The following is a 24,955-nucleotide window of genomic DNA, read 5'->3' as shown; positions in this document are numbered from 1 at the left end:
CGTAAAGGACCAATGAACGGGGGAGTGGGCGGGCCATAGGCCAGAGACTCGGTTTCCGGTTCCGGCCGTCCTTGGTCAGTCCGCTTTTGTGCTACGTGTCGCTGGCGTCTGAGAGTTTGCCGGGCAGGTGAGCATCTATCTCTTGGTGGGCTTGGGGATGAATCCTTTGTGACTAGCGGAGGCGACGGGCGTGGGCGAGCCGTCGGCCCTCTCCGGGAGGCTCTCCGTTCTGGGGGGTCTGGCGCCCCCGGCTGCCCACGAACCTCCTCGCACGGCCTGCTGTGGAAGTAAAGGCCCAGGGCCGTGGCCTCCTGAGGTCCCGAAGGAGTGTGGCTTTGGAAGCCCTTGCTCCTTCAGCGCCTAAAGTCCTGGCCCAGGCTTCGGCTTTCTGGCTGCTCGTCCTGGGCCACCTCGGTGTGCAGGTTTTACTCTGTTAGGGGGCTGCTGGTGTCTTCTGTGCTCTGGTCAGAGATGATGGCCTGCCGCTGGAGTTCCCTTAGGCTTTGGGAGTTTGTGTGTAGTGTCCTGCCTTGGAAGAGTTCTATTTAGCCCTGGCCCTGCCACCACGTCTATAGGATAAAGTGAGAGGGTTGGTCTAGATTCTAGATCGAGAGATCATAGCAAGTGACCGGATCCTTTCCCCTGAAAGTGAACAGTGTTTTACGCATTGTGCCTTTTTTTTTTTTTTCATGGAGAAAAGTTTTTAGCTTTCATCACGACATCTATAAAGTTTAAGCCCGTTGGATTTGAAGAACAAAGTTAAGTGAAGTACTAAGGAAACAGGCATTGCTGTGTTTTTGGAGGCACCCAATGTACTTGGCCTAGAATGTTTATAGAATTTTATTCCAGCTGCCCGCGCCGGGTTAGGAAACTGAAGCTTAGGAAGGTTATATTTCCTAGACAGGAATTTGAACCACCACCTGCTCTTCCAATGGTGCTCATTCCTTGATGTAACAAAAATTTATTATCATGTGCCTGACCACTGTTCAAAGGGCTGGAGGTAGGGTAAAATGCAAGTAGTAAGCTCTCAAAGCTAAGATTGGGTGACATTTCTATTGGGCAATAGATTCCTCAGAAGAATCTAGCTGATGAAGTATATAGCGCTGTTTTCTTAAAAGGTGTGTCCTACCTAAAGGTCTGGAGTTCAGGTAATAGCTTCTGAGAGTCTGGATCTTGGTTTAGTCAATCTTTGTGGTTTTGAAGATTTGATAGATCTGTTCCACACAAAAATACTCTTTTCTGAAAGTGTTATGTGATTGTGGTTTACAACAATCAGATTGAAGTCCACGTTGCCCCTAGGCTAGATTCTTGCAGCGTCACAGTTGGCCTTCACTACACTTGACACTGGTTTCTGAGAGTTTAAAATAAAATATGGAAAATACTTGTTGGATCCCCAAATTGTTGGTTCTGTAGCAGGAACAATGAGAAGACTGCAGAGTGGGAAAGGAATGGATGTGTTAAGTGCTTAACTTGTCATGTTAGGAGCATGTGTCCTGTGTCAGTGATAATCCTGGAGGTGAGACCTGTGCTTGTTTTATAGCCTTTGATCTGATGCCGGAGTTAACGAAAAAATAATGTCCGTTTTGTCTTGGAGTCTGTATTGTTTTGTTTTGTTTTATGAGATGGAATTGACTCGTATCAGACATGAATTCATGACTAGTTTCCTTTATATTTTGATATAACTGATGAAGTGCTGATTTGATGATAACCAATACCAGTGAGCATCTTACTTTTTTGTTTTTTTTAAATAGGCATCATGGATCAGGTAATGCAGTTCGTTGAGCCGAGTCGGCAGTTTGTGAAGGACTCAATTCGGCTGGTCAAAAGGTGCACTAAACCTGATAGAAAAGGTAATAGCTTTAAAATGGGAGAAAAGATTAAATCTTTACATTTGCTAAATCTTTTCTTTGATTGGTATCTTTCTGCTTAATAGCCGTTGCATTATTTTGTCAACATTTTTAGCGATTCATTTTGCTTTATTGTATTTTAATACTGCCATTTTCTAAATTTTGTACACTTTTTTACACTTTACAGATTTTTCCGTTTTATGTATTTTCAAATGGTGAAAGATAATTTATCACAGCCTTGTGTTTCATGTTAGGTTTGCCTTAGTGGTATTTAATGACTTTAGAGTTTTAGGTGTCAGTGTCTTCCACATTTCCACTCCGAAAGATCTTTTGGAGTCCTCCCTTCTCTGTTGCTGCCCCCATTTCCTCCCCCCAAAACAAAACCTTAACATGAAATCAACAGTATAGTTGATATCGATCTACTAAGTTAAACTTCGTTTATCATGATTCATCTGTAAAAAGGTGCACCAGAAATGGTGTACCTTTATTCATTTGAGTGTTTCCCGAGTTAGCACCTGGGAATATAACAGAATATAATATATATGTAGTGTAATAAATATATACACATATGTAATAGAGACCTGTCCATGTTCTTGTGTAGTGTAGAATCTTTCAGGGAATATAGTCATGAACCAGTAATGGCAATTATAACTCTAATTACTTCTGCGGTAATTACCGTGAAAGACAAATAGAAGTATGGACAGCACATAATAGTAGGACTAACCAAGTCAGGAGGGCACGGGGGCTTCCCTGAGGAAATAACATTAAATGGAACATTACCATGGTCTGAAACCTGTTTTCAGATTGTGCCCAGCCCAGCTTGATTTCTCAAGCCTTATTCCTGGCTTCATTATGGTATCAAAGACGACAGCTCTATTGTTCATTAAAAATCATGTTTTATGTTTTCATAATTAATACTTTTTTTTAAATTAGAGAGAGAGCGCGTGCGCAGGGGAGGGGCAGAGAGAGAGGGGGAGACACAGAATCTGAAGCAGACTCCAGGCTCTGAGCTGTCAAGCACAGAGCCTGATGCAGGGCTCGAAACCATGAACTGTGAGATCGTGACCTGAGCTGAAGTTGGAGGCTTAATCGACTGAGCCACCCAGGCACCCCTATAATAAATCCTTTTAACAGTGTAACAAATTTTGAGATGGATGCTGTATATTTCTGTTATCCGTGTTTCTTTTTTCTTTTTCTTTCTTTCTTTTTTTTTTTTTTTTTTTTTTGATATTCTGGTCATTTGATAAGAAGTTAGACTATTTTGCTGCTTGTTGATGGAATCACTAGCATGGGCATACACTTTATTTCTATGTGTCCTTAAATATCAAAGAAGAAAATTAAAAAATTTGTCAAGCAAATATTTATTAATAATGTCATGTTTTGTTTAACTTAAAATGATATGTTCACTCTGGAGAAATGTACACCAGTAAGTTTATTTATATTGCTGCTAATTTTTTCTCCTATATTTGCAATGTCAATGTAAAAAATTATCTAAATTTTGTGTTTTTAAATCCAGAATTCCAGAAGATTGCCATGGCAACAGCAATAGGATTTGCTATAATGGGATTCATTGGCTTTTTTGTGAAATTGATCCATATCCCTATTAATAACATCATTGTGTAAGTAAACTTTTTGAAATAGACAGTATCTAGTATAGAATAAAAACAAATCATTTGAGTTGACAGCCTGCGATGTTATTAATACACAGATATGTGCTTTGACTTTTTAATGCTGCTAGAGTCTGCTGCTATTTATTGAGTACCTGATAATTCAGAGTGATTTTAATATGTTATACAGTCTTTATTAGCAACTCTGAGATAGGTACAATTTTCTTTTATAAATACAATTTTAAAGGGTCACGAAAGTGAGTTAAAAACAGTTTGTGACCAAGCAAGTGACAGAACCAGTATTCAAATTTAAGTCTTCTTTATGCTGTATATTAAGTTGTTGGTTTTTAAAGTGCAGAGGAAATGCTCCCCCTGTGAAAGTCACTACAGTGATAGAATTCAGACTCTAGACTCCATCTCTTAGGTTCAAATCCTCTCTTTTGTTACTTAATAGCTGTCATGACCTTGGGCATTTTACTCAGCTTCTCTGTGCCCATTTTATTCCATAAGGCTAATAGCTTTTATTTGGGTTATGGTAAAGATTAATGGCTTAAGTCATGTAAAACCGTAAAAAACAGTTGGGGTAAGACAATGAAATGGAAGTTGTGACTGCCATGAGCCACTGGTACTAATGGAGGGTTTCTTAACCCTTTAGTGTCTTAGAGAGGAGAAGAAAGCACTGACAAACTGGGATTACTTTATTCTTTCCTAAATGCTTTTCTTTTCAGATTGATTATAAGTTACGGAGAAACCTAATGGCAGTGAGAAATGAGAGTAGTCAGTTTTAGGCATTTTAGTTTGGTGTAAAGACTTAGTATGAGTTGCAGTACTCATTTGCTCTTTGATGCTTTTGTATTTATTTAATCTCTGAACTTCAGCGCCATTTAGAAGTAGTAATACCTATTGGGCTTATTTTATGGGATGGGGAGGTTTAGACATGTTTTGTAAACTATACATCTTTTAAGTACTAGATGCTGTTGATGTAGATCCTGGTGGAAGTTGTCTTCTAAATGATAAGTGACTGAATATATTGTGAGATGGAGTTCTTAAGTAGGTTATTATAGTTATTAAGCAGAAGTGCCACGAAGAGATACCGTGAGATCAGAGAAAGTTAGGCCTGAAAAGGATCAAGTCTCTCGAATCTCCTCCATCACTGAGAAATCTCTATTCTACTACTAGTGAGCAATACCAGCTCTGGAATTGTGGAATCATGGAGAGAATGGTCAAGTAGAATTAGGAAACCTGAGACTCTGTCTCTGGGCTGCACTTGAGCTCATCAGTAAACAGAAGGGATAGGATGGAGTTTCTGGGAAGTCACTTCATTTCCATACATACAGCTCAGGGCCTCTTGCTTCCCATTCCAGATAGGTTTAATTGATACAGTTAATTTTTTCAGTTGATAGGGAATTTGTTTTCTGTAAACACCCCTCATTGTTCTTAGTTTTACCCTTTGGGACAACATATAACTTTCTCTCTTTCAGTATATTGTTATATGAGTGCCTCTCACATTTTTTCTCCAGTCTTCACTTAATATATTTTTAACTCTTGCCAGGCGTTACTGGCTGCCTTAAGTGATTGACAGGGCCTTTCACATTCAATTATGAGTTCTGAGGCATTCCTGGTATAGATACTTACATCTATCTATGCACACATGTAATGTTAATCTATGTAAGTACGTATACATATATTATGGGGTGTGTGTGCGCACTGCAGAACCTAGTTCACTGTACTCTTGTAGCCATGAAAAGCACTGAATAAGTGTTTGTTGAATTAAGTCAACAACTTAAGGTTTATCTTTTTCTAAGGGTCATGATGATATGAACAATCTCTAACACTTACTGGGCACTTCCTGTGTGCCAGGGACTCTTCCTGCTTTAGTTAACTCCTTTAATCCTCATGACACTTCTGTGAGGTTAGTACTGTTCTTTTCATTTTATGGATGAAGAGACTGTGGCACGGAGAGTAGGTACTTCCTCAGGCTGCTTGGCCGGTAACCGGTAGAGCAGTGTACCATACACAGGCCGACTGCCTCAGGAGCCTCTATTTCTAATTGTTGAGAGCCCTCTCTCATGCTGGCTCTGTTGAACGTTCCCTATTTTGAGTCCTGTTCCTCACTTTATGCTCCAGTTTGCATTTCATCCATTCTCTTAAAATCCAGCGTTTAGAATCGAATGCCTCTACATATGTCTTCTTGCTGACGGCTAAAATCCTCAGACAGGTTTCTCACAATTAACTGCTACAATAAATTTCCTTTATCCTGGGTTTAAACAGTTGGGGTGGTTTATTTTTAGCCTAAAAATGGAACATTTTCCTTGTTAAATTCCTTTTTCCTGGATGCCCTTAGGGAGGACTTTTGAATTTTTAATCTGTCCAACATTGTTATTTATCCTAGTTTTTTATTTTTTTTTTATTTTTTTTTTTAATGTTTATTTTTTTTTGAGACAGAGAGAGACAGAGCATGAACGGGGGAGGATCAGAGAGAGGGAGACACAGAATCTGAAACAGGCTCCGGGCTCTGAGCTGTCAGCACAGGGGCCCGATGCGGGGCTCGAACTCACGGACCGCGAGATCGTGACCTGAGCCAAAGTCGGTGCTCAACTGACTGAGCCACCCAGGCGCCCCTATTTATCCTAGTTTTGTATTAGGACAGCTTTTATTTCCTTGTCTAAGTTGTAGCCTAAGGACAGGGCACTCTGTTTAGGACAGGGCAGCTTTAGTGCACCCTTTTCGGATGGAGTTTAGTCGGGTTGTTCTAACAGGGTTTTGAAACAAGTATTAAAAATTCGCTTTCACTTAATTCTTTCCATGGCAAATACACAATATCTTTTATCAGTCTTACCAATCAGAGATGGTTCAGCAGCTGGTTACTTAGAAAACTTGTCATCTGGTGACAAAATTGTTTCAAAGTTGAAGGAGTTAGAAATCTACCTTTAGAGAGTTTTTACATTAAAATGAAGGCCAAATAAAGCATTCTGTGAGAAATGCTATCAAAACTTATTCTTTTCATGACATTCTTCAACATCTGTAAAACCCAAAGATCTTTTTTTCCTGCTTGAAAAGAACATAAGTCACTGTTTTAATTATTTTGGGGTGATGGCAAGTGAAATACAACCACAAGCTCCTCTTTCATTAGGCTAAATTATCACTTGTTTTCCCTTATGATAAATGTATGTCCTCTTCTATAAAATTAAAGCAGTCACAAGTAATAGCCATAGTATTATAATTTAAAGGAGTTATGTAGTCATGGATAGTTTAGTTACAGCAATACAGTTTAATAACAAACACTAAAAATACTTGGCATTAAAGTAATATTGAAGAGTATTTCTTTCAGGCATATTACTTTCATCGAGTAGTGCAATTATTTTTCCTTTTTTAACATTACTAAACAATACTAGGGACGCCTGACTGGCTTATCAGTAGAGCACGCCACTCATGATCTCAGGGTCATGAGTTCACGCCCCACATAGAGTGTGGAGCCTACTTAAAAAAACAAAAAAATGAGTAAACAATACTAAAGTGTGCATCTTAGCATGCAGTTTTAATGTTTATGCTTTTGAAACTTAGAAGTTCTGTAGAAAAGGTGATTTTTGTTTTCATTATGATTAAACCCCTGTTTTTTAGTGATTGTGTGAAGATAACAGTAGTTGGAAACTGTTGAACTAGTTTGTATTCTTTATTTTCAACTGATTGTGTATCAAATTGAAGAACTAACCAGCTAACCATCCTGTTATGTAATTCATATTTTTCATCTTGTTCAGATAGACTTTATGCCAGACTGTTAAACACTTGTCCCCAAAAGAGGATTCTGAGTTTTTAATACAAACCTGTTCAAACGCCACATCATCTCTAAGGACCTTTTTTAGTTACAAGATTTTAAAGTACAGTTTCTTCTCCTTTGTGCTATCTTTGGGTTCTCAGATAACTGGTTTTAGTTCCATAAAATTGTAGCACATTGCATTTCAAATAATTATTGTTATTAAAATGTTCTATACACTTAAATGGACCATTTTTCTTTCTTTTACAGTGGTGGCTGAATACCTTTTTAGAAGAGTTTTTCATCTTGGGGATTGGTGAATAAGTGAGGATTTCAGAAGCTCATGGAGTAAAAATCTGTCTATATGTTTTGTGTTTTTCTTTCTTTTTTTGCCTTCCAAGATGTTTTGTATTTGTAAATTAAAACAGTTTCAAAATAAAAACAGGCTTATCTTTTTTCCATCATAGATATTTATCAAATTTGATAGGAGATAATGGGTTCTTTTTTTTTTTTCCTAAAGTTTATTTATTTTTAGGAGAAAGCACAAACAGTGGAGGGGCAGAGAGGTAGGGAGAGAGAGAATCCCAATCAGGCTCCATATTGTCCTCCCAGAGCCTGAGGCGGGGGTTGATCCCACAACTCTGGGATCATGACCTGAGCTGGTATCAAGAGCCGGACGCTCAACCGACTGAGCCACCCAGGCGCCCTGGAAATAATGGATTCTTTTCCCTCCCTCCCTTCTTACTTTCCTTCCTTCCATCCTTCATGTTTTGACTTATAGGAGAAATTAAAGTGATGCACCATAATTTCTGAGTGCACCTCTCTCAGATAAACATTTTCCTATCATGGAAGAAGAAACAAAGTAAAGGATGGTAAGGGTAGTGAAAGAATTCGAGGATAGGGTAGGAGTTTTGTCCTTAAGCACTCAGAATATAAGCAGGTAGAGCAATAGAAGTGTAGGTGCTACTTGGAATATTTTCCTGAAAATAATGGTGGAAACTTCAGTGTGAGAGGCCCTCTTCAGACAAACTGGTCACACTGTCATAAACATTGGAGTTCTGAGTTTTGTGAAGGATCCACTGATAATTGAATGTAAGATAAAAAGTTGGCCCTATTTTCTTTCCCCTTTAAAACACAATAGTAATAAGCTAGTGAGATAGTTTATTCCCCTTTTAAAAAAGGTTTGTTTGTATGTTTGTTTGCTTAAGATTATTTTGAGAGAGGAGAGAAGAATCCCAAGCCGGTTCGGTGCTGTCAGCATGGAGCCTGAAGTGGGGCCCGCTTTAAAAAAAGTTTTATTAATCTGCTCAGTGTTTAGTTACTGAATTTTATTTCCCAAGTTCTATATGTTCTTAATAAATTGGTTAGTAGCACTGAGAAATGTATAGAATTGTTGAATCATTATATCGTATATCTGAAACGTAACTGTTAATTATACTTGAACTAAATATTTTTAATTGATTAGCAGCACATATTTGATAAATGTCCTCTGATTCTTCTTTTGTTTCTTTTTTTTAAGTTTATTTATTTCAAGAGATAGCACGAATGGGGGAAGGACAGAGAGAGAGAGAATCCCAAGCAGGCTCAGTGCTGTCAGCACAGAGCCTGAAGCAAGGCTTGAACTCATGAAACCATGAGATCGTGACCCGAGCCCAAACCAAGAGTCAGGCGCCTAACCGGCTGAGCCACCCAAGCATCCCATGTCCTCTGATTCTTCTTGAATAAGGTAGGCAGGGGTCTAACTGGTAAGGTTGGGCAATATTCCTCATTTTTGGAATCCATGGTGCAGAGAGCAAGGTCTTTCATAGTGATGGTAACATATTTTCTGCCTATATTTGAAATGCCAATAAGTATTTCAGTTTTGAAATACATATAGCCACATTTTACAGATACTTCACTCCTTAAAGACCAAAAGTCTGTGTGTGTGTGTATATGTACATGCACATGTGTACATGTATATATGCACATGCATATGTGTATATATGTATACATAAACCTGCATATATTTGTACACATACATGTACATGTGCACATAATACATATAAAGTATGGACAAATTCTAAAGCGTAGACTTTCTTTGCTTCTGGCAAATGTGTATATTCTAGGATAAGATAATTCTGGGCCTTAGTATATTCATTCTTGATATAATTATGAATCCCTATTTATAGTGTGTATTTTGGCTGTTCACTTTTTATTTTGCTGACTTGCTGGTTCTTGACACATGGATAGGTAATGTACTACATACATATGTTTATACATGTAAAATGAAAGCTGACCAGTAATGTGAAAGAACAGAATAACCATACTCAACAATGAATCTTATATAGGAAAAATAAATAGATTTTTCTTATTCACCATATAAGTGTATCTAAGAGCTGGTGCATTTGTGTTTTAAAGGGTGGCTCAGTTGGTTAAGCATCCGACTTCTGCTCAGGTCATGATCTCATGGTTCGTGAATTCTAGCCCCGCATTTGGCTCTGCTGACAGCTCAGAGTCTGGAGCCTGTTTCGGATTCTGTGGCTCCCTCTCTTTCTGCCCCTCCCCTGCTCACACTCTCTCTTTAAAAACTAAATAAACATTTAAAAAAAATACAAAAATTATGTTCCCTTGGGTCCTCCCCTTAGAGATTGATTCAGCAGGTCTGGCTCAGCCTGAGAATTTGCATTTCTGTCTCCCTGCTGATGGCTGCTGGTACATGGACCACACTTTGAGTGTCAAGTTTTCTACAGTTCTTAGTGGTTTTGGGGTACCTGGGTGGCTCAGTCAGTTGAGGATTCAACTTTGGCTCAGGTCATTATCTCATGGTTTGTGAGTTTGAGCCCCACGCTGGGCTGTCTGCTGTCAGTGCAAAGCCCCCCCTTCAGATCCTCTGTCTACCCCCCCTTTGCACCTCCCCCACTTGCACTCTCTCTCTCAGAAATAAACATTTAAAAAAATAAAATAAGGTTCTTAATATTTTTTCTTTTTTTTAAAGATTTTTATTTTTATTTATTTATTTTTAAGAGAGAGACCGAGTGCAAGTGAGGGACGGGCAGAGAGAGAGGGAGACACAGAATTCAAAGAAGGCTCCAGGCTCTGAGCTGTCAGCACACAGCCCGATGCAGGGCTTGGCCTCACGAACCATGAGATCATGACCTGAGCCGAAGTCGGGCTCTCAACTGACTGAGCCACCCAGGTGCCCCTAGAGATTTTATTTTTAAGTAATCTTTACACCAACGTGGGGCTTGAGCTTACGACTCTGAGGTCGAGTCACATGCTCTACTGACTCAGCCAGCCAGCCAGCCATCCCCCAGAATTTTTAATGGTTTTGTGTTGTTAAAATACTTACAGCAAAATATAAGAATGTCCCTCTTGTAGTTGTTCTGCAATTCACATGAACCCCTATGCCTTAAAGCAAGTGCTCAGCCACCTGGTCCACTAGACTAACCACAAAAAGTCAACAGAAAAATACACATCAAGGAGGAGACAGAAATAAATAGTCCAGACAGCATGGCAGAGCCTTGATGGAAGGGTAGCAAATAAAGCATGGTTCCTTTTCCAGTTGCTTTGTTACTGCTGGAAAGGAGTGTTTTACTCCAGAATCTTTCCTTCTTGGGCCATTTGTCTCATTTTGTTAGGAAGGTTCTACTTGGAAAGAGTGGTATTTGATTTAGCCTGAGTGCTGGAGGCATCACTCTACTTTGTGTTTGAAGGAGTGCCTTATGCCAGAAAGCATTAGAGCTGAATTCTACCTCTGATGGTACACTCTGGTCATAATTTTGTGTGCTAGAGACAGTCTCTTCTGGGTAGATTTCCTGATGCTTCCGATTTTCTGAGGCTTTTTGTTGTCCCATTTTCTGAGGCTCATTCTACCTCAACCCTTTCGCATTCCATAGCCATGCTTACAGTCATGTGTTCGCTTGTCTCCCACATGATCTTCCAGCCCCTAATCGACCTTGTTGTTTTTGTTTATCTTAGTCAACATTGATTATAGCATTGTTTGTGGGCTTTTGAGAAGGTTCTGAGAATGTCTTGATACCATGACTTAGTAAAGTTCATCACAAAAGGACATTTTTCGCTTCACTAATTACAAATTAATAAAAATGTATTTGCATTCTCCTCCTACCAAACCTTTGTTGAATTTCTAAAGGAATAGTATCACAAATGTTGACTCACTAGTGGAGGTTGGAACATAGCTTTGTAGGATTGATGATACTTATATAAGGCCTTACAGTTTTCAAACTACTCCTTCTTAGTTGATCTTCATAATAGCCCTATGGCAAGTAACGTAGATATTGTATTCTCCAAAAACATATCCACAGCTTACTCCTCACCCCTCCACTGCCACCACACCATCACAGCTGGCTATTTTTCTTTACTGTCTGCCCCACTAAAATAGTTCCAGGAAGGAGACATTTTGTCTGACTAGTTTATTACCAAATCCCAAGTACCTGCCTACAGTAGCCACTCTCCTCGTTACATGAAGGAAACGGAAGTGTTGTATACATTGCCAGTTTAATAATTTCTTGTTTGTAAGGGCAACATAGAACAGGATCATTTCCATCACTGGCCTAGTAGAGGGCACAAAGCAAATCCTCGACTCCTCTGGTCAGAGTAACCCAGTATCAAAATTAATACACACATATGTGTATGTGCGTGTATTGGTTTTTGATTTCGGAATACACACACACATTAGTGTTCTTTATATGCCTGCATCGTGGTCTTGATCTGCGCACTTCTTAGCTTTTCAGCTTGGAACAGTAGTCATTCTGGGCTTTTAACCTGCCGTGCCTTCTTTCCCCTCTCTGCCAATGGCCTATATGGAAAATCATTTCCTTCTCCATCAATGATTTAGGAATCTCTCTTGTATCTCCATATGGCAATGCAATTTACGTTTTTTTCAGATGTGATTACATTTTGTCAGCATCAGTACAATTTATAAGGTACTTTCTGCTGCTTTAAAGGCCACAATAACACACTGGAGGCCACCTCCAGTCTTGACAGAGGACTAGCCAGCCTTGAAAGAAAGCAAATGGGTGTAAAACTGACCAGGGTAGCACTCTCTTTTCTAGAATATTTTCGAGGCCTTGTGAACCAAACCAAACAAAAATCTAGATGGGAGGACCAGAAAAACCAGCCAGTTCTTTCAGCTCTTCTGGTATTCTAAGTGTAATGGCCAGAAAAGGCCCTGCCCCTCCCCGTAGTAAGAAGACTGTTACCCCTTATAGATGTGAAAGGGCTTTGAAAGTTAAACTGTATAGATGTGAAAGAGATTGTGTCATTTCTGTGTGTTTGGGGACGGTCAAGAGGGTAGAACCAAGACACTTGTCACAATAAACTGAACCAGTAACAAAGCAAGATCATTGTCCCCTCAGGGAAGAAGAGTAGTTCGTTGCACCAGCAGTATGTAGGGAGAGTGGTATGTAACATGTCACCTTAGGTAAAGTTTCCTTAACCCTTTTGAACTGCAGTCTCCTGATCTTTTAAAATTTTTTTTTTCAACGTTTTTTTATTTATTTTTGGGACAGAGAGAGACAGAGCATGAACAGGGGAGGGGCAGAGAGAGAGGGAGACACAGAATCGGAAACAGGCTCCAGGCTCCGAGCCATCATCAGCCCAGAGCCCGACGCGGGGCTCGAACTCACGGACCGCGAGATCGTGACCTGGCTGAAGTCGGACGCTTAACCGACTGCGCCACCCAGGCGCCCCATGCAGTCTCCTGATCTTAAAAATGGGGATGCTAATGCCCAGCTTTCAGTGTTGAGTTACTTTAAGTAAGAAAGTACTACATGTGAGTGAAGTGGGAACGGTGCCCAGAACATAGGTATTTTAACGTTAAATCTTGTTTTTTCTCTGATCCTTCCATCTCCCCAGAGGCAGGGTTCTCTGAAGCTGTATTTAGCTGGCCTTCCTCCAGTTGGTACAGGCTGGAGTTCTGATTCTCTTCATATGGCCATGTGTCTTGTCCCAACAGCTTGCTCAGAGTCATGTTAAAAGAATGTCTCACATCCTCTGTTCCCTAACCCAAAGTACAAAGGCTTGGGGGGAACTTTAGTTGAATTCAGTGAACTGATTCCCTACTATATGCTAAGAACTTGGCTGGGTACTCGTGAGAAAGTGTGCTTCCTTAAGCAAGAAGAAAGTGTTTAACCTCAACTCTGGCTGTGTAAATAGGGTGCAAAAAGTCCTATTGGTAATGATTTGTTCTGACCCCTTCTCTAGGCTCCCTAGGGTAGAAAAAGTACAAGCAGTGCTGATAGTAGACAATGGCATGGTTAGCCACTGTAGTCAGTTGTGAAGGAGCTATCTCAAGTCATTTAAAAATGGTCCACTTTGGGGCGCCTGGCTGACTCATTCAGCAGAGCATGAGACTCTTGATCTCAGGGTCGTGAGTTTGAGCTCCCTGTTGGGTGTAGACATTACTTAAAAATAATAATAAAATAAAAATTGTGCACTTTACCTGTTTCGTCTCTGAAGAAACTGGGGAAGATAATTTCTAAAGTGCTTTTCTGTGATCTGGTTTCCTCAGAGAGGACTCTGAGGTATCTAAAAATGTCTATACCCCACCAAAGCTGGCCTTTAGTTCAAGGGCACTCATTGGGTCTGCAGGGGTTTTTTTCTGATCAAGTACGTGTCATTTTTCGACACCAATTCTCCAATTCTATGACACTGAGTGTCCCAACTATGCATTTCAATTCTGACACTGTCTACCTGGGGTTAGGCTCAGATCCCACAAGTAAAGGACTCAGTCCCACAAGACTGCCCTCACTTCAGATGCAAGTTGCGAGTGAGGTCCCCAGAAAACCCACACTACTGCCCAGCTGACCACAAATGTGGGGGTTCTCATGATCTGCCCCCCTCAAATGTGATAATTCACCAGAATGACTTACAACTCTGGAGAGTGGTTTACCAACATCTTTATTATGAAAGATATAATGCAGAAACAGCCATATGGAAGGGATGTATAAGGCAAGGTGTGAGTGGGGAGGTGGATGCAGACCATCCGTGTCCTCTCTGGGTGTGCCACTCTTCTAACACATTGATGTAGTCACCCACAGGAATGCTCTCTGAACCCCATCATGCAGGGGTTTTTATTGAGACTTCATTATGTAGGTATTGTTGATTAAATCATTAGCTGTGGCGATTGGATTCAATTTCCAGCCTCTCTTCTGTCCCAGAGGAACCTTCTAATTCTGCTTGGCTTTTAGTCACCAGCCTCCATCTTGAAGCCACCTGGACGCTTGCCAAGAGTCACTGCATTCGCATAAACTCAAGTGTGATCAAAAGAGCCTCCTTATGAATAAGAACGACACCCCTATCACAGGAAATTCCAAGAGTGTTAGGAGCTCTGTGCCAGGAACCAGGGACAAAGACTAAACATACATTTTTTTTTTTTATACCACAGGGACCTTAATGAAAAAAAAGTGGGGGAGACTCAAGAGTATATATATGAATGTGTAGTGTGTGAATGTGTATGTATATGTACAAGTGTATTTATAAACTGTATATTTAGAGAAATATATGTTTACTCTTCCTAGCATTTATTACACATTAGTCTTTGCCTACTATATTATTGTTCAGTAATAGTGTGTTTAGTATAAGAGTGTTTACAGGCAAACTTGAGCACCTAAACTTGGGAAAACAATGTTAGAATTTGAAGAAGCATGCAGGATCCTCAAATGTATCCTCCTTTTACAAATGAGGACCCTCCAGTTCTCTCATCATATTTTTGATCAGCTTTCAGAATTCTACTGTAGGCTTTCTTTCTCTATGTATATGTGTACATATGTAAGTATTCACTTATTTAACTTACTAATCTATTTATTATCAGTATGCATCCACTGATTCAGTTTTGCACTGGTGTATCATTCATTTCTGTCAGACTTGTCCTTTTAAAATTATATTAAAGACAAAAGTAATAAATACCAAAAACTCATCACTTGCTAAGTATTTCTTTTTTAGTGTTCTATTCAGTTGTTTCCTTTACCTGACCTGGATTGTCCAAATTAGTTGCTGCACAAATAGGGCTGTTAAGACTATGAAGCTCTGCTACCCATTCTAAATGCTGTCTGCCAACATTATGGGTCTTAATGTTGACATGACCTGACCTAGACTAAGCCATTGTGAGAGTCAGCAGTTGTAAAACTATACTTGCAAACTAGACTGAATATCTGAATGTTCTATAGCGAAGATATTTAGAAAAAATATCAGTCAGAGGTAATGTTTAGGGTCAAAAAAAATACACTGGAGTCCATGTACAATATGCGTAAAACAAAAGTTTCAGGTAACAATACTTAGCCTTACTCACCCTGTGCATTTTTTATTTTCTATTCATTGTATCCCATTTTTATTTTTTTTAAAAAGACTTGTACTTATGAGGTAGAGGGGACAGAGGGTTACTGCTTCCTATCTCTAGAGGACTGAGGGGTTAAAGAACACATCATTGACAACTAGCACAGACTGGAGACCTGAGGTTCTTTGAATGTTCAAGACTATGTACACCCTCAGGGCCTTTGCATGACCCAGGGCCTGGTGGGGGAATCTTTGAAAACAGCTGAGGTTAAATTTCTGACAACTTATAGGACAGGGCTTTGGAACAGTTTAACTTTTTATTTTTTAAAGTTTATTTATTTATTTTGAGTGAGAGCATGGGCGCAAGCATGTCTGCATGAGTTGGGGAGGGACAGAGAGGGAGAGAGAGAGAGAATCCCAAGCAGGCGCCATGCTGTCAGCACGGAGCCCAGCTTGGGGCTCAGTCCCATGAACCATGAGATCATGATCTGAGCCGAAATCAAGAGTCAGACACTTAACCGACTGAACCACCCAGGCGCCCTGGAACAGTTGAATTTTTATTAGTCAAAGAAGAAAATGTGAATTTCTCTTATCCCAGCCTTGTGGTCTAAAACTCATACTGGCTATATTCTGTGGCTATAAACCTTTGCACCTCTACACACATACATTTTATCAAACTAATAGGGAGCAAGGTTTTTAGTCAAATGGTACAGAGGCTTGTAAATAATAACATCAACCTTTGGCTTCAACCCTTTGACCTGCCAGTCCTACTGTCTAGAAGCCTAACTTTTATTTTAGCTGTTTCTTCTGGGAATTACCTTAATCTCAAAATCATACGAATTCTTTCCAGCTTCACCTACTTAGATATACTGTTGATTTTCTGTTAGGACAGATGATGTGTTAACTTATTACATGCCTGCTGCTTTCTCTTCTCCATCTTCCGAGCATAAACTACTATCTTTAATTGCCCTGACTACCTTTGTGTCTTTAAATAGTATATTTCCACCTCTATTTTTTGTTCTGACAACTGCGGGCAGTCTCTTTAACTCCCTACCTTGACAGTGAGGTTATTTGTGGGCTTGTTTTTTCTCTTTATTTGGCTGCTTCTTTCCATCACCTCTTGGCTCTTGCCATTTGAACTTTTACATTTTCAGACGTGATACCCTTTACTCTTGTCATTGTTTGCTTGGCAAATAGGTCGGTTCTAAAAGTTAAAAAATTAATACAGGCACCTGGGTGGTTCCTTCAGTTAAGCATTCATGAGTTTGAGCCCCATGTCGGGCTCTGTGCTGACAACGTGGAGACTGCTTGGGATTCTCTCTCTCTCTCCCTCTCTCCCTGCCCCTCCCCTGCTCTCACTCCCCACCCCCCCAATAAATAAACTTTAAAAGTTAAAAAATTAATAAATGATGCTTACATTGTTATGACAAAATAAATATTGCTAACTTCCCAGCCTAGTAACGTATTATGGTTACGTTTCTTTTTTGATCAGCTTTGCATATTTTGTGTGTTTATGTTTTTATTTCTAGTTTCCTTAACATTGCCTGCCTTAATCCCTGTGTCTCAAGGAGTATCAAACGTATGGAATTTTCTCTTTTCCTCATGCCTTTCACCTCCCTCTAGAGCCCTCTGTCCTCTCCTGTCCAGAGGAATTATTTTCTTGACCTGATGCACAGCAACATCCTGGCATAATGTTTCCCAGATTCTAAATCTTTCACTTTCTTGATTTGTTCTTTTGTTTTGCTGTAATTTATCATCAATAACTTCCTCAGTAAAATGTGTACGAGATCCAAATGTCTTTTGTCTAATCTCACACTTCATCGATAGTTTTATTGCATATGAAAAACTTGGTTCAAACAGCTTAAACATTTTTCCTCAGAACTTTGAAGATCTTTATAATTAATTGCTTTTGATAACATAGTGCTGCTGATAAATATATTTCCAGTGTGATTCTCATTCTTTGTTAATGACTTTTGTTATAATTATTATGACTATTATTATTATTAAAGCTTTTAGGGTCTTTTCTTTACCTTGATAAACTTCATGAAGAATTGCCTAGATGTGATTTATTTCTTGTGCTGAGCATTTACTGGGCCTTTTAAATCTGGAGGCTTATATTCTTCAGTTCTAGAAAATTACCTTTACAAATATTCTTTCCTCTATTTCCTTTCTCTCCTTTCTTTTTCTAGAACTCTAGTTACTCTAATGTACTTTCTCAATTCTCCATGTATTTTTCAATTTCTTACCTTGGGGTTCTATTTTCTGGGAGAGTTTCATCTTCCAACTTTAATTTTTTATTTTAACAATGATTTTTAATTTCTATGAGCTCTGTTTTTGGTTTGGATTTTTTAGTAGTTTCATATTATTGATTCATGAATGCAATAACATCTCAAATCTCTTTGAGAAGATAATGGCTTTTTTGTCTTTCATGCTTAAAACATTTTTGTTTCCCATTCTTACATTATCTTTCCTTCTGGATAATTTTTTTTGTTCATAGTTAAGAATGAGGCACAAAAATAGGATTGAAAGTTCTATGGGCTAATCAGTTACCTGTTTACTCTTAGGTTCATTCCTTATCTTTCCCCCTCTCTGTTCTAGTGGCTGACCCCTTCAAACTAGATTTCCAAACTCTTAGAAACTGGCTTCAGCTCTGGGGAGGCACTGGCTAGAGGAGGAAGAACGCAAATATTTCTCCTTTTCTCTAATTTCTGGGTAACACTTCCTCTGGTGGTTGCATATCTCTTCTGTTTAAGGCTCCTGAACTCTTCTCATGCCAAGGCCTTGGTACCAAGCTTCAGGGAGCACCACCTTTTTCCATCATTCCTCTGGATCTAAGGATGGTCATGGTTTCATGATTTTGCTAATTTGGGGGTTTTCCCACCACCACCTTTGCTTTTTAACTTTTTTAATGACTGTGAATCTAGCTCCCAATATTAAATTTTTTCTCTGTGCTGCATGGAGTATATTCTCTTTTCTTGACTAGATCCTTACTCACATATCTTTGGGGCTTGTAAACTAACAAAATTTACTTTAGAGTGATTTGCAAGTAGCTGACTATTATGGTTGGGGACGTCTACGCACCAAGGTGGGAAACGTTTTTCTGGGGCTAATTAATATTTGGAGTAACATTATTTTATTATTCTTTTGTCTGGGAAATAAACACTTGTCTGCCATGTTCTCTATGTATAGTGAGAAAGGGGACGAGGACTCTTAATTCCCAACACCATTCTTCGTTTTGTGTGCTTATTAAATTTGTTTTTCTTATATATTATTCAGTATTTCTTTGTATTTATAGTACGAAATATCCATATGAGGTCAATGCACCTGGTGCTGGGACTAGTTCAAATTGTATTTTAGGAAGACCATAGTAAGAGCACTCCAGAGGATGTATTGATTGCAGTAATAATCGTGAGAAAAACTGAAAGCAAGGAAAAGAGTTTGCAGTCTAGTGTTCTTTTTTTTTTTTTTTTTTCAACGTTTATTTATTTTTGGGACAGAGAGAGACAGAGCATGAACGGGGGAGGGGCAGAGCGAGAGGGAGACACAGAATCGGAAACAGGCTCCAGGCTCCGAGCCATCAGCCCAGAGCCGGACGCGGGGCTCGACCTCACGGACCGCGAGATCGTGACCTGGCTGAAGTCGGACGCTCAACCGACTGCGCCACCCAGGCGCCCCAATGCAGTCTAGTGTTCTAAAAAGTGATGAGATTATCCTGAATTAAGAACACTTTTGGAAGGAAAGGAGAGGAGTAGGAAGTGGATTACAGAGGGGCTGAGGGGGTTAGCATTGGCAGGCAGTAGGGCACAGGGGAGGCAGCCTCACCACTTACCAGTTGTATTATTTTGGATAAATCAATCCTCTTACCATGCCTCAATTCCCTCATCTCTAAAGTTGTGAATATTGCATGTAAAGTGCTTGGAAGAGTTCCAGGCACAATAGTGACTAACATTTACTTTTCTTTTTCTTTTTAAAGTTCATTTACTTTGAGAGAGTGAGGGCATGAGTGGGGAAGGGGCTGAGAGAGAGGAAGAGAGAGAATCCCAAGCAGGCTCCATGCTGTAAGCACAGAGCCCAATGAACCATGAGATCATGACCTGAGCCAAAATCAAGAGTTGGATGCTTAACTGAGCCACCCAGGTGCCCCAGTAACTAACATTATTAATATGAGATGCAGGAAAGCAGAAGACTTCGGAGTTAGACTGGTTCAAATCCAGGCTCTGGTTTTTAGTAACCGTAGGGACTCAGCCAAATTTGTGGTTGCTTCCTTATCAGTAAAATAAGGAAGAAATGCCATATGAGGTTGTTATAAATATTGTTTATTATTTTGAGTCTACTTTACATGTTTGGAAGAAAGTATTCAGTAAATAGCCATTCTATTTTAAATTGATGTTAGTTTTATATTCAAATATTATATACCATGTGACTAAACAGTGTAAAAGAATAATAAAACAAATACTTGTGCATTCACTACCCAATTGAAAAAATTAAATCGAACCAGAAGTGTCCTGTGCCCTCCACAATTGTATTTCTCTCTTTTTCTTCCACATAGAAGAGATAACTATCCTGGATTTTCTCTCATTTTTTGGGTTGTATACTATAGGTATGAGCGCATAAACAATGTATTTTCAGCTTGACAGTGTGGGAGCTTCGTATTAATGGAACCATACTGCCTTTATTCTTCTATGACTTGTCTTCTTCACTCAGAATGCTGTTTTTGAGATTCATACATATTGATACAAAGCTCTAATAGCCATAGTCCATTTATTCTCACTGGTGTGTGCCATTCCATTGTAAAATTATTCCACAATGTATGTACTCATTTTACTGTTGATGGACATTTGAAGTGTTTCTAGTTTTTTCATTTGTTTTTCTTTTCTGTGATGAATCACACTGCTAAGAACATGCTTATGCGTGTCTTCTGGTGTATTTGTGCAAGCATTCCTTTTGGTTGAATACTTAGAGTAAAAAGTACTGTCTGTGCTCCACAAATACCTGTGGAGTGATAGTCCGTGCTCCTACTCCCATCAGTGCTGGTAGGAGACTTCCTGCTCTGCGTTGGCCGGTGCTCTGTCATGCATATCTTCTGTCTGTGGCGGGGATTTTCATTTATTTTATGGTATCTTTGGGTGAAGACATTTGTAACAGTAACATCTCTGAGGACAGGTTTCCCCCACTACCTGGATTCTTACTCATAGTCTACTTCCATAAGTTGAAGTAGAGTAAAGCAAAATAGCAGTGATCATTTCATAAAAGTTAAAATCCTATTCAGATTTCTTTTTCTTTTTTTTTTTTTTTTTTTAGTGAAAAAAAGTACTAAAGTACATCTTTCATAAAAGCAAAGTGTCATAAAGTGAACTTTTGGATGGGGAGTGGAAAACGTGTACTTCAACAATTCATTTAACATTTGTACCTTTTGTGTTTGTTTATTGTTGTTATTAATACTGCTGGGTTCTTACAGGATTACCCAGGCTCATCTTTAAATACCTATGCTTTCCATGGGGCACCTGGGTGGCTCAGTCAGTTAGGCGTCTGGCCTCCGCTCAGGTCATGATCTTGCGGTCCATGAGTTTGAGCCCCGCATTGGGCTCTGTGCTGACAGTTTGGAGCCTGGAGCCTGCTTCTGATTCTGTGTCTCCCTCTCTCTCTGTTCTCCCCCCCCCCCCCCGAAAAATAAAAGATTAAAACAAAAAAATTAAAAAAATACCATTGCTTTCCAAACTTGGTAGAACCTAAGACTCATCCAGGTATTTGTAAACCATGTGGGTCCTGGGGCTCCACTTTACCTACCAAATCAGAATCTATAGATGGTGGGCCTGGGATTCTACACGTTTTAACGATGCTCATAAATGGTATTAGTTTGGTAAAGATTGAGAAGCACTGCTCAGTCTACACAGCTCATCTTTCTAGCTGAAGGCCTGAGCTCCCACCTGGAGATCACCAGATTGTTGTATCATGACCTCTGGAGTGGATGAAACATGTGATTCGGTAGGTATGACTCTCATGTAACTATTCAGTAACATGGGCAGCCACACCTAAATGTAAATATTTCTCCTGCAATTATAGCTGTGGTCATCATGCTGGCAATGAAATGCTTGGCCCAGGCAACCATGCACAGGGCAGTGAAGGTCAATAAAAATCTTTGAAACCCAGCTCCTTTTTTATGGCAATCCCCAATGCAATATCTACCCAAGACCTTTCCTCTATGTATCAGGAATTAATTCCAAGTGAAAGTCATGCCCTGTTAACTTAAAAAAGAAATCTATTTTACTTTATATTTCAATCCTCAAAAACCTGATGAGCGAATACACATAAAAATGTTTCTCCCTTGTGAACAATTACATACAAACTGAAGAATCACTCACAGACAAATACAGTCCTGATAAGGTTGCAATTAATAAAATGGGGGTGATTTGGATAGGAGTGGATTTTTAGATAATCAGGAATTTGATTTGGGGCATGTTAGGTTGAACAACCTCTTAAATAGTCAAGTGTTGAGAAGGCAAGCTGGTGTTTCCAGGAGATGCTCAGGCTAGACATATAAACTGGGAAGCAAGCATCAGGGTAGAGATATGTTTTAAGCCTTGAGATGAGATTAGACCATCTAAGGGGTGTGCGTAGCAAGAAAAGAAATAAATCCAGTGATAGAAGTCCTGGGAAGTGCAATGTTAAGAAGACAGAAAAAGAGAAGCCAGTGATATAGGAAGAAACCTGGGGATTGTGGTGTCGTGGAAGCTATGTAAGGAAATGCTTCCAGGAGTAAGTGACTCACTGAGTCAGATGCTGCTGAGAGTTTATGTAAGCTGAAGATTGAGAGTTAACAATGTAGAGAGTATTTGTACTGATGGAGAGAGCTTACCTAGAGAGAGACCACTGAGCAACGTAAAAAGTATTTGTGAGCTTGATGAGAGTAGTAGAATGTTGGGGCAAAGGCCCGACTAGAGTGGGTTCCAAAGACTATGAGGGGCTAGGGATATGAGCAAAGAACTACAGACAACTCTTTTGAGGTTTCTGTAAAGGGTGCTAGTTGAAAGGGGTGGTGGGGTCAAAAGACGGTTTCTTTTTAAGATGAGAGAAATAGCAATGTATTTTTATAGAGATAGGAATGGCCCAGGGGAGAAAGGAAAAATTTATAATGCAGGAGTGAGAGGAGACAGATCTATTCCCCCAGCAGTGGGAATGGCTTGTTCTTGCTAATAAAAGGAAAAAGTATATGGGTATAGAACAGAAATTTTTCCGAGTGAAGAAATGAAGGGAAAAAATAGTTAAGTGGGTTGAGGGTACATGTCAGAGAGTGATATAATGATGTGTCATGGTATTTAAACTGGGTAAGGGGGCGCTTGGGTGGCGCAGTCGGTTAAGCGTCCGACTTCAGCCAGGTCACGATCTCGCGGTCCGGGAGTTCGAGCCCCGCGTCCGGCTCTGGGCTGATGGCTCGGAGCCTGGAGCCTGTTTCCGATTCTGTGTCTCCCTCTCTCTCTGCCCCTCCCCCGTTCATGCTCTGTCTCTCTCTGTTCCAAAAATAAATAAACGTTGAAAAAAAAAATTTAAACTGGGTAAGAATTAGAAGACGAGCTGCGTGAGTGATAATGGCTTGTGCATTCCAATGGGCTGAAGGTACTACAGGGAGTGAGCTAGAAAGATAGGACTTTGTGGTTGAAGGACAGTTCTAGGATTCAAATGATGGAGAAGTTGTAGTTGCTGGTAATGACTACTTATAACACTTGGAAGGACCATGGGAATCATCAGCAACTATGATAGAATGAAAATCCAGATCCTTGGAGGTAAAGACGTCAAGAAACTGGAAAGTAAAAGTATTGAGAAGATTACCTTTGTGGATTTTAAGATCACCAAGAATTATAACAGAAGTAGGGATGGAAAGAGTGACAGCAAGCTAGGAATGAGAGTCTTCCCAGAATGGGGTGGGAGAGAGGACTGACTCAGCAGTTTGTAGATGACACTGTTAAGGGCAGTGGGTGGTACTGATTGATGCTGTGAGGTTGAAAGCTGGAGAGTGGAGTTTAGAGAAGATGACAGATCAATCTCAAAGCTGCACTGAGGAGCAAGGAGGATACCTCTCCCGTCTCCAGTCTTGGTGTTAGGAGTGGGAATGGGAAAGGAAAGATTCTCCTTGACAGAGCTACAGGCTAAGCCGTTCTGGAACAGCATAAGGAGTAAAAGAAATATCCTAATATAGGAAATCACTGGGAATTGACTGGTAACTAGCCATGCATTCCAGATGGCAGAATGGAAGAATTTCAGAATTAAGGAAGGGTTGAATTGAGTGATGGATGGGATCAGAAAAAGGGAAATCCAAAACCTTACAGGAATTAGGCAGCCGTTTTCAAGGAATGATTGGGGAGTTACCCTGGAGTAACTAAGGATAAAGGGAAGAGTGATTGTTTGCCCTTATTTCTTAGAGTGACAGCAAAGCAATTCTAGACTCGGGAGATAGGAAGGGGGAGGAATTTGGAGACCCTCTTCCTACATTTCTAGTGGTGCCTGAGCAGAGATTTGCTCAAACTTCAGTGTGTAATGAACCACTTGAGGATCTTGCTAAAATGCAGATTCTGATTCAGGAAATGAGGGATGAGGACTGGGGTTTTGCATTTCTTAGAGGTTCCTTCACAGACACTGGTGCTACTTTGAGGAACAAGGGTAGAGGATGGAGAAGAAGCAGACTTACCAGGAGCCCATTGACTCCTGCAGTGGAGGCATTCATTAGAGTATTTATAATAAAACATGTATGGTTATTTGTGTATATCTTGGGGGGGATGAGAAATATTTCACTGAGGTGGTGTTGAAGATGAACCTTTTAAGATGCATTGGATTTTGGAATGCTGAGACTACAGGTGTGCTAGGTATCTTCTTAATGGATTTACAAATATTTTGATCCTCCAAGTTTCCTGGATTTAACACATTGCTTCAAGGGAAGTATTATAACAGGATAATATATAGAAACATTCACTACTATGTTTTTTATATCTAGTCACTTCAGTTACTTTTCCCCTAGTCAGTCAGAGGCCATACATTGCTTATAGAAGCAATTAGCAGGAAGGGAATACACAGAGATATACAAGCTCAAAGTTAAAGATTTAAAAATTAAAAAAAAGAATGTATATATAATATATATTATATATTTTTAAAAACAGGCTTTTTGAGATACATACGTATTCATATATATATATATATATATATATATATATATATATACATACACACACGTATAAACGAAGAATAGGTTTTTTGAAAATCAAAGGTAAATCTTGAGGAAAGGCAGGCACAGAGTTGTGACATAAAAACAGAACCAGAAAGAATGTAAGAATGTGGAGGAAGAAGGAAATTACTATACATCTATCTGCACCTGGGCTTGAGTTTGGAAAGCAAGAGTTGAGTCCTCAAGGAGTTGTGTTGGAAGCAGAGAAGGAGATCGGACCTGGTAGGAGGAAGTCTTATTCTTTTTTTTTTTTTTTTTTTTT

At 39.6% G+C, this 24,955-nt stretch overlaps 1 protein-coding gene across 1 annotated transcript; it reads left to right on the top strand.

Moving 5' to 3' along the window:
* The first annotated feature begins 27 nt into the window (after positions 1-27).
* SEC61G (SEC61 translocon subunit gamma) lies at positions 28-7,669 on the top strand. Its single transcript, XM_040455080.1, has 4 exons — positions 28-127; positions 1,752-1,850; positions 3,364-3,466; positions 7,479-7,669. The coding sequence occupies exons 2-4, from the start codon at positions 1,757-1,759 to the stop codon at positions 7,486-7,488; spliced, it is 207 nt and encodes a 68-aa protein (XP_040311014.1). The 5' UTR covers positions 28-127; positions 1,752-1,756; the 3' UTR covers positions 7,489-7,669.
* Positions 7,670-24,955: the final 17,286 nt, after the last annotated feature.

The sequence above is a fragment of the Herpailurus yagouaroundi genome, unplaced genomic scaffold (genome assembly GCF_014898765.1).
Source record: "Herpailurus yagouaroundi ecotype Mexico unplaced genomic scaffold, PumYag 214, whole genome shotgun sequence".
Classification (NCBI taxonomy): Eukaryota; Metazoa; Chordata; class Mammalia; order Carnivora; family Felidae; genus Herpailurus; species Herpailurus yagouaroundi.
This window is presented reverse-complemented; position numbering and strand designations above follow the sequence as displayed.

Bases quoted from the DNA above. Each gene is read 5' to 3' on its own strand.
- SEC61G (XM_040455080.1), top strand. From the start codon at position 1,757: ATGGATCAGGTAATGCAGTTCGTTGAGCCGAGTCGGCAGTTTGTGAAG. The intron at 1,851-3,363 runs GTAATAGCTTTA...TTTTAAATCCAG, and splicing joins CACTAAACCTGATAGAAAAG to AATTCCAGAAGATTGCCATG.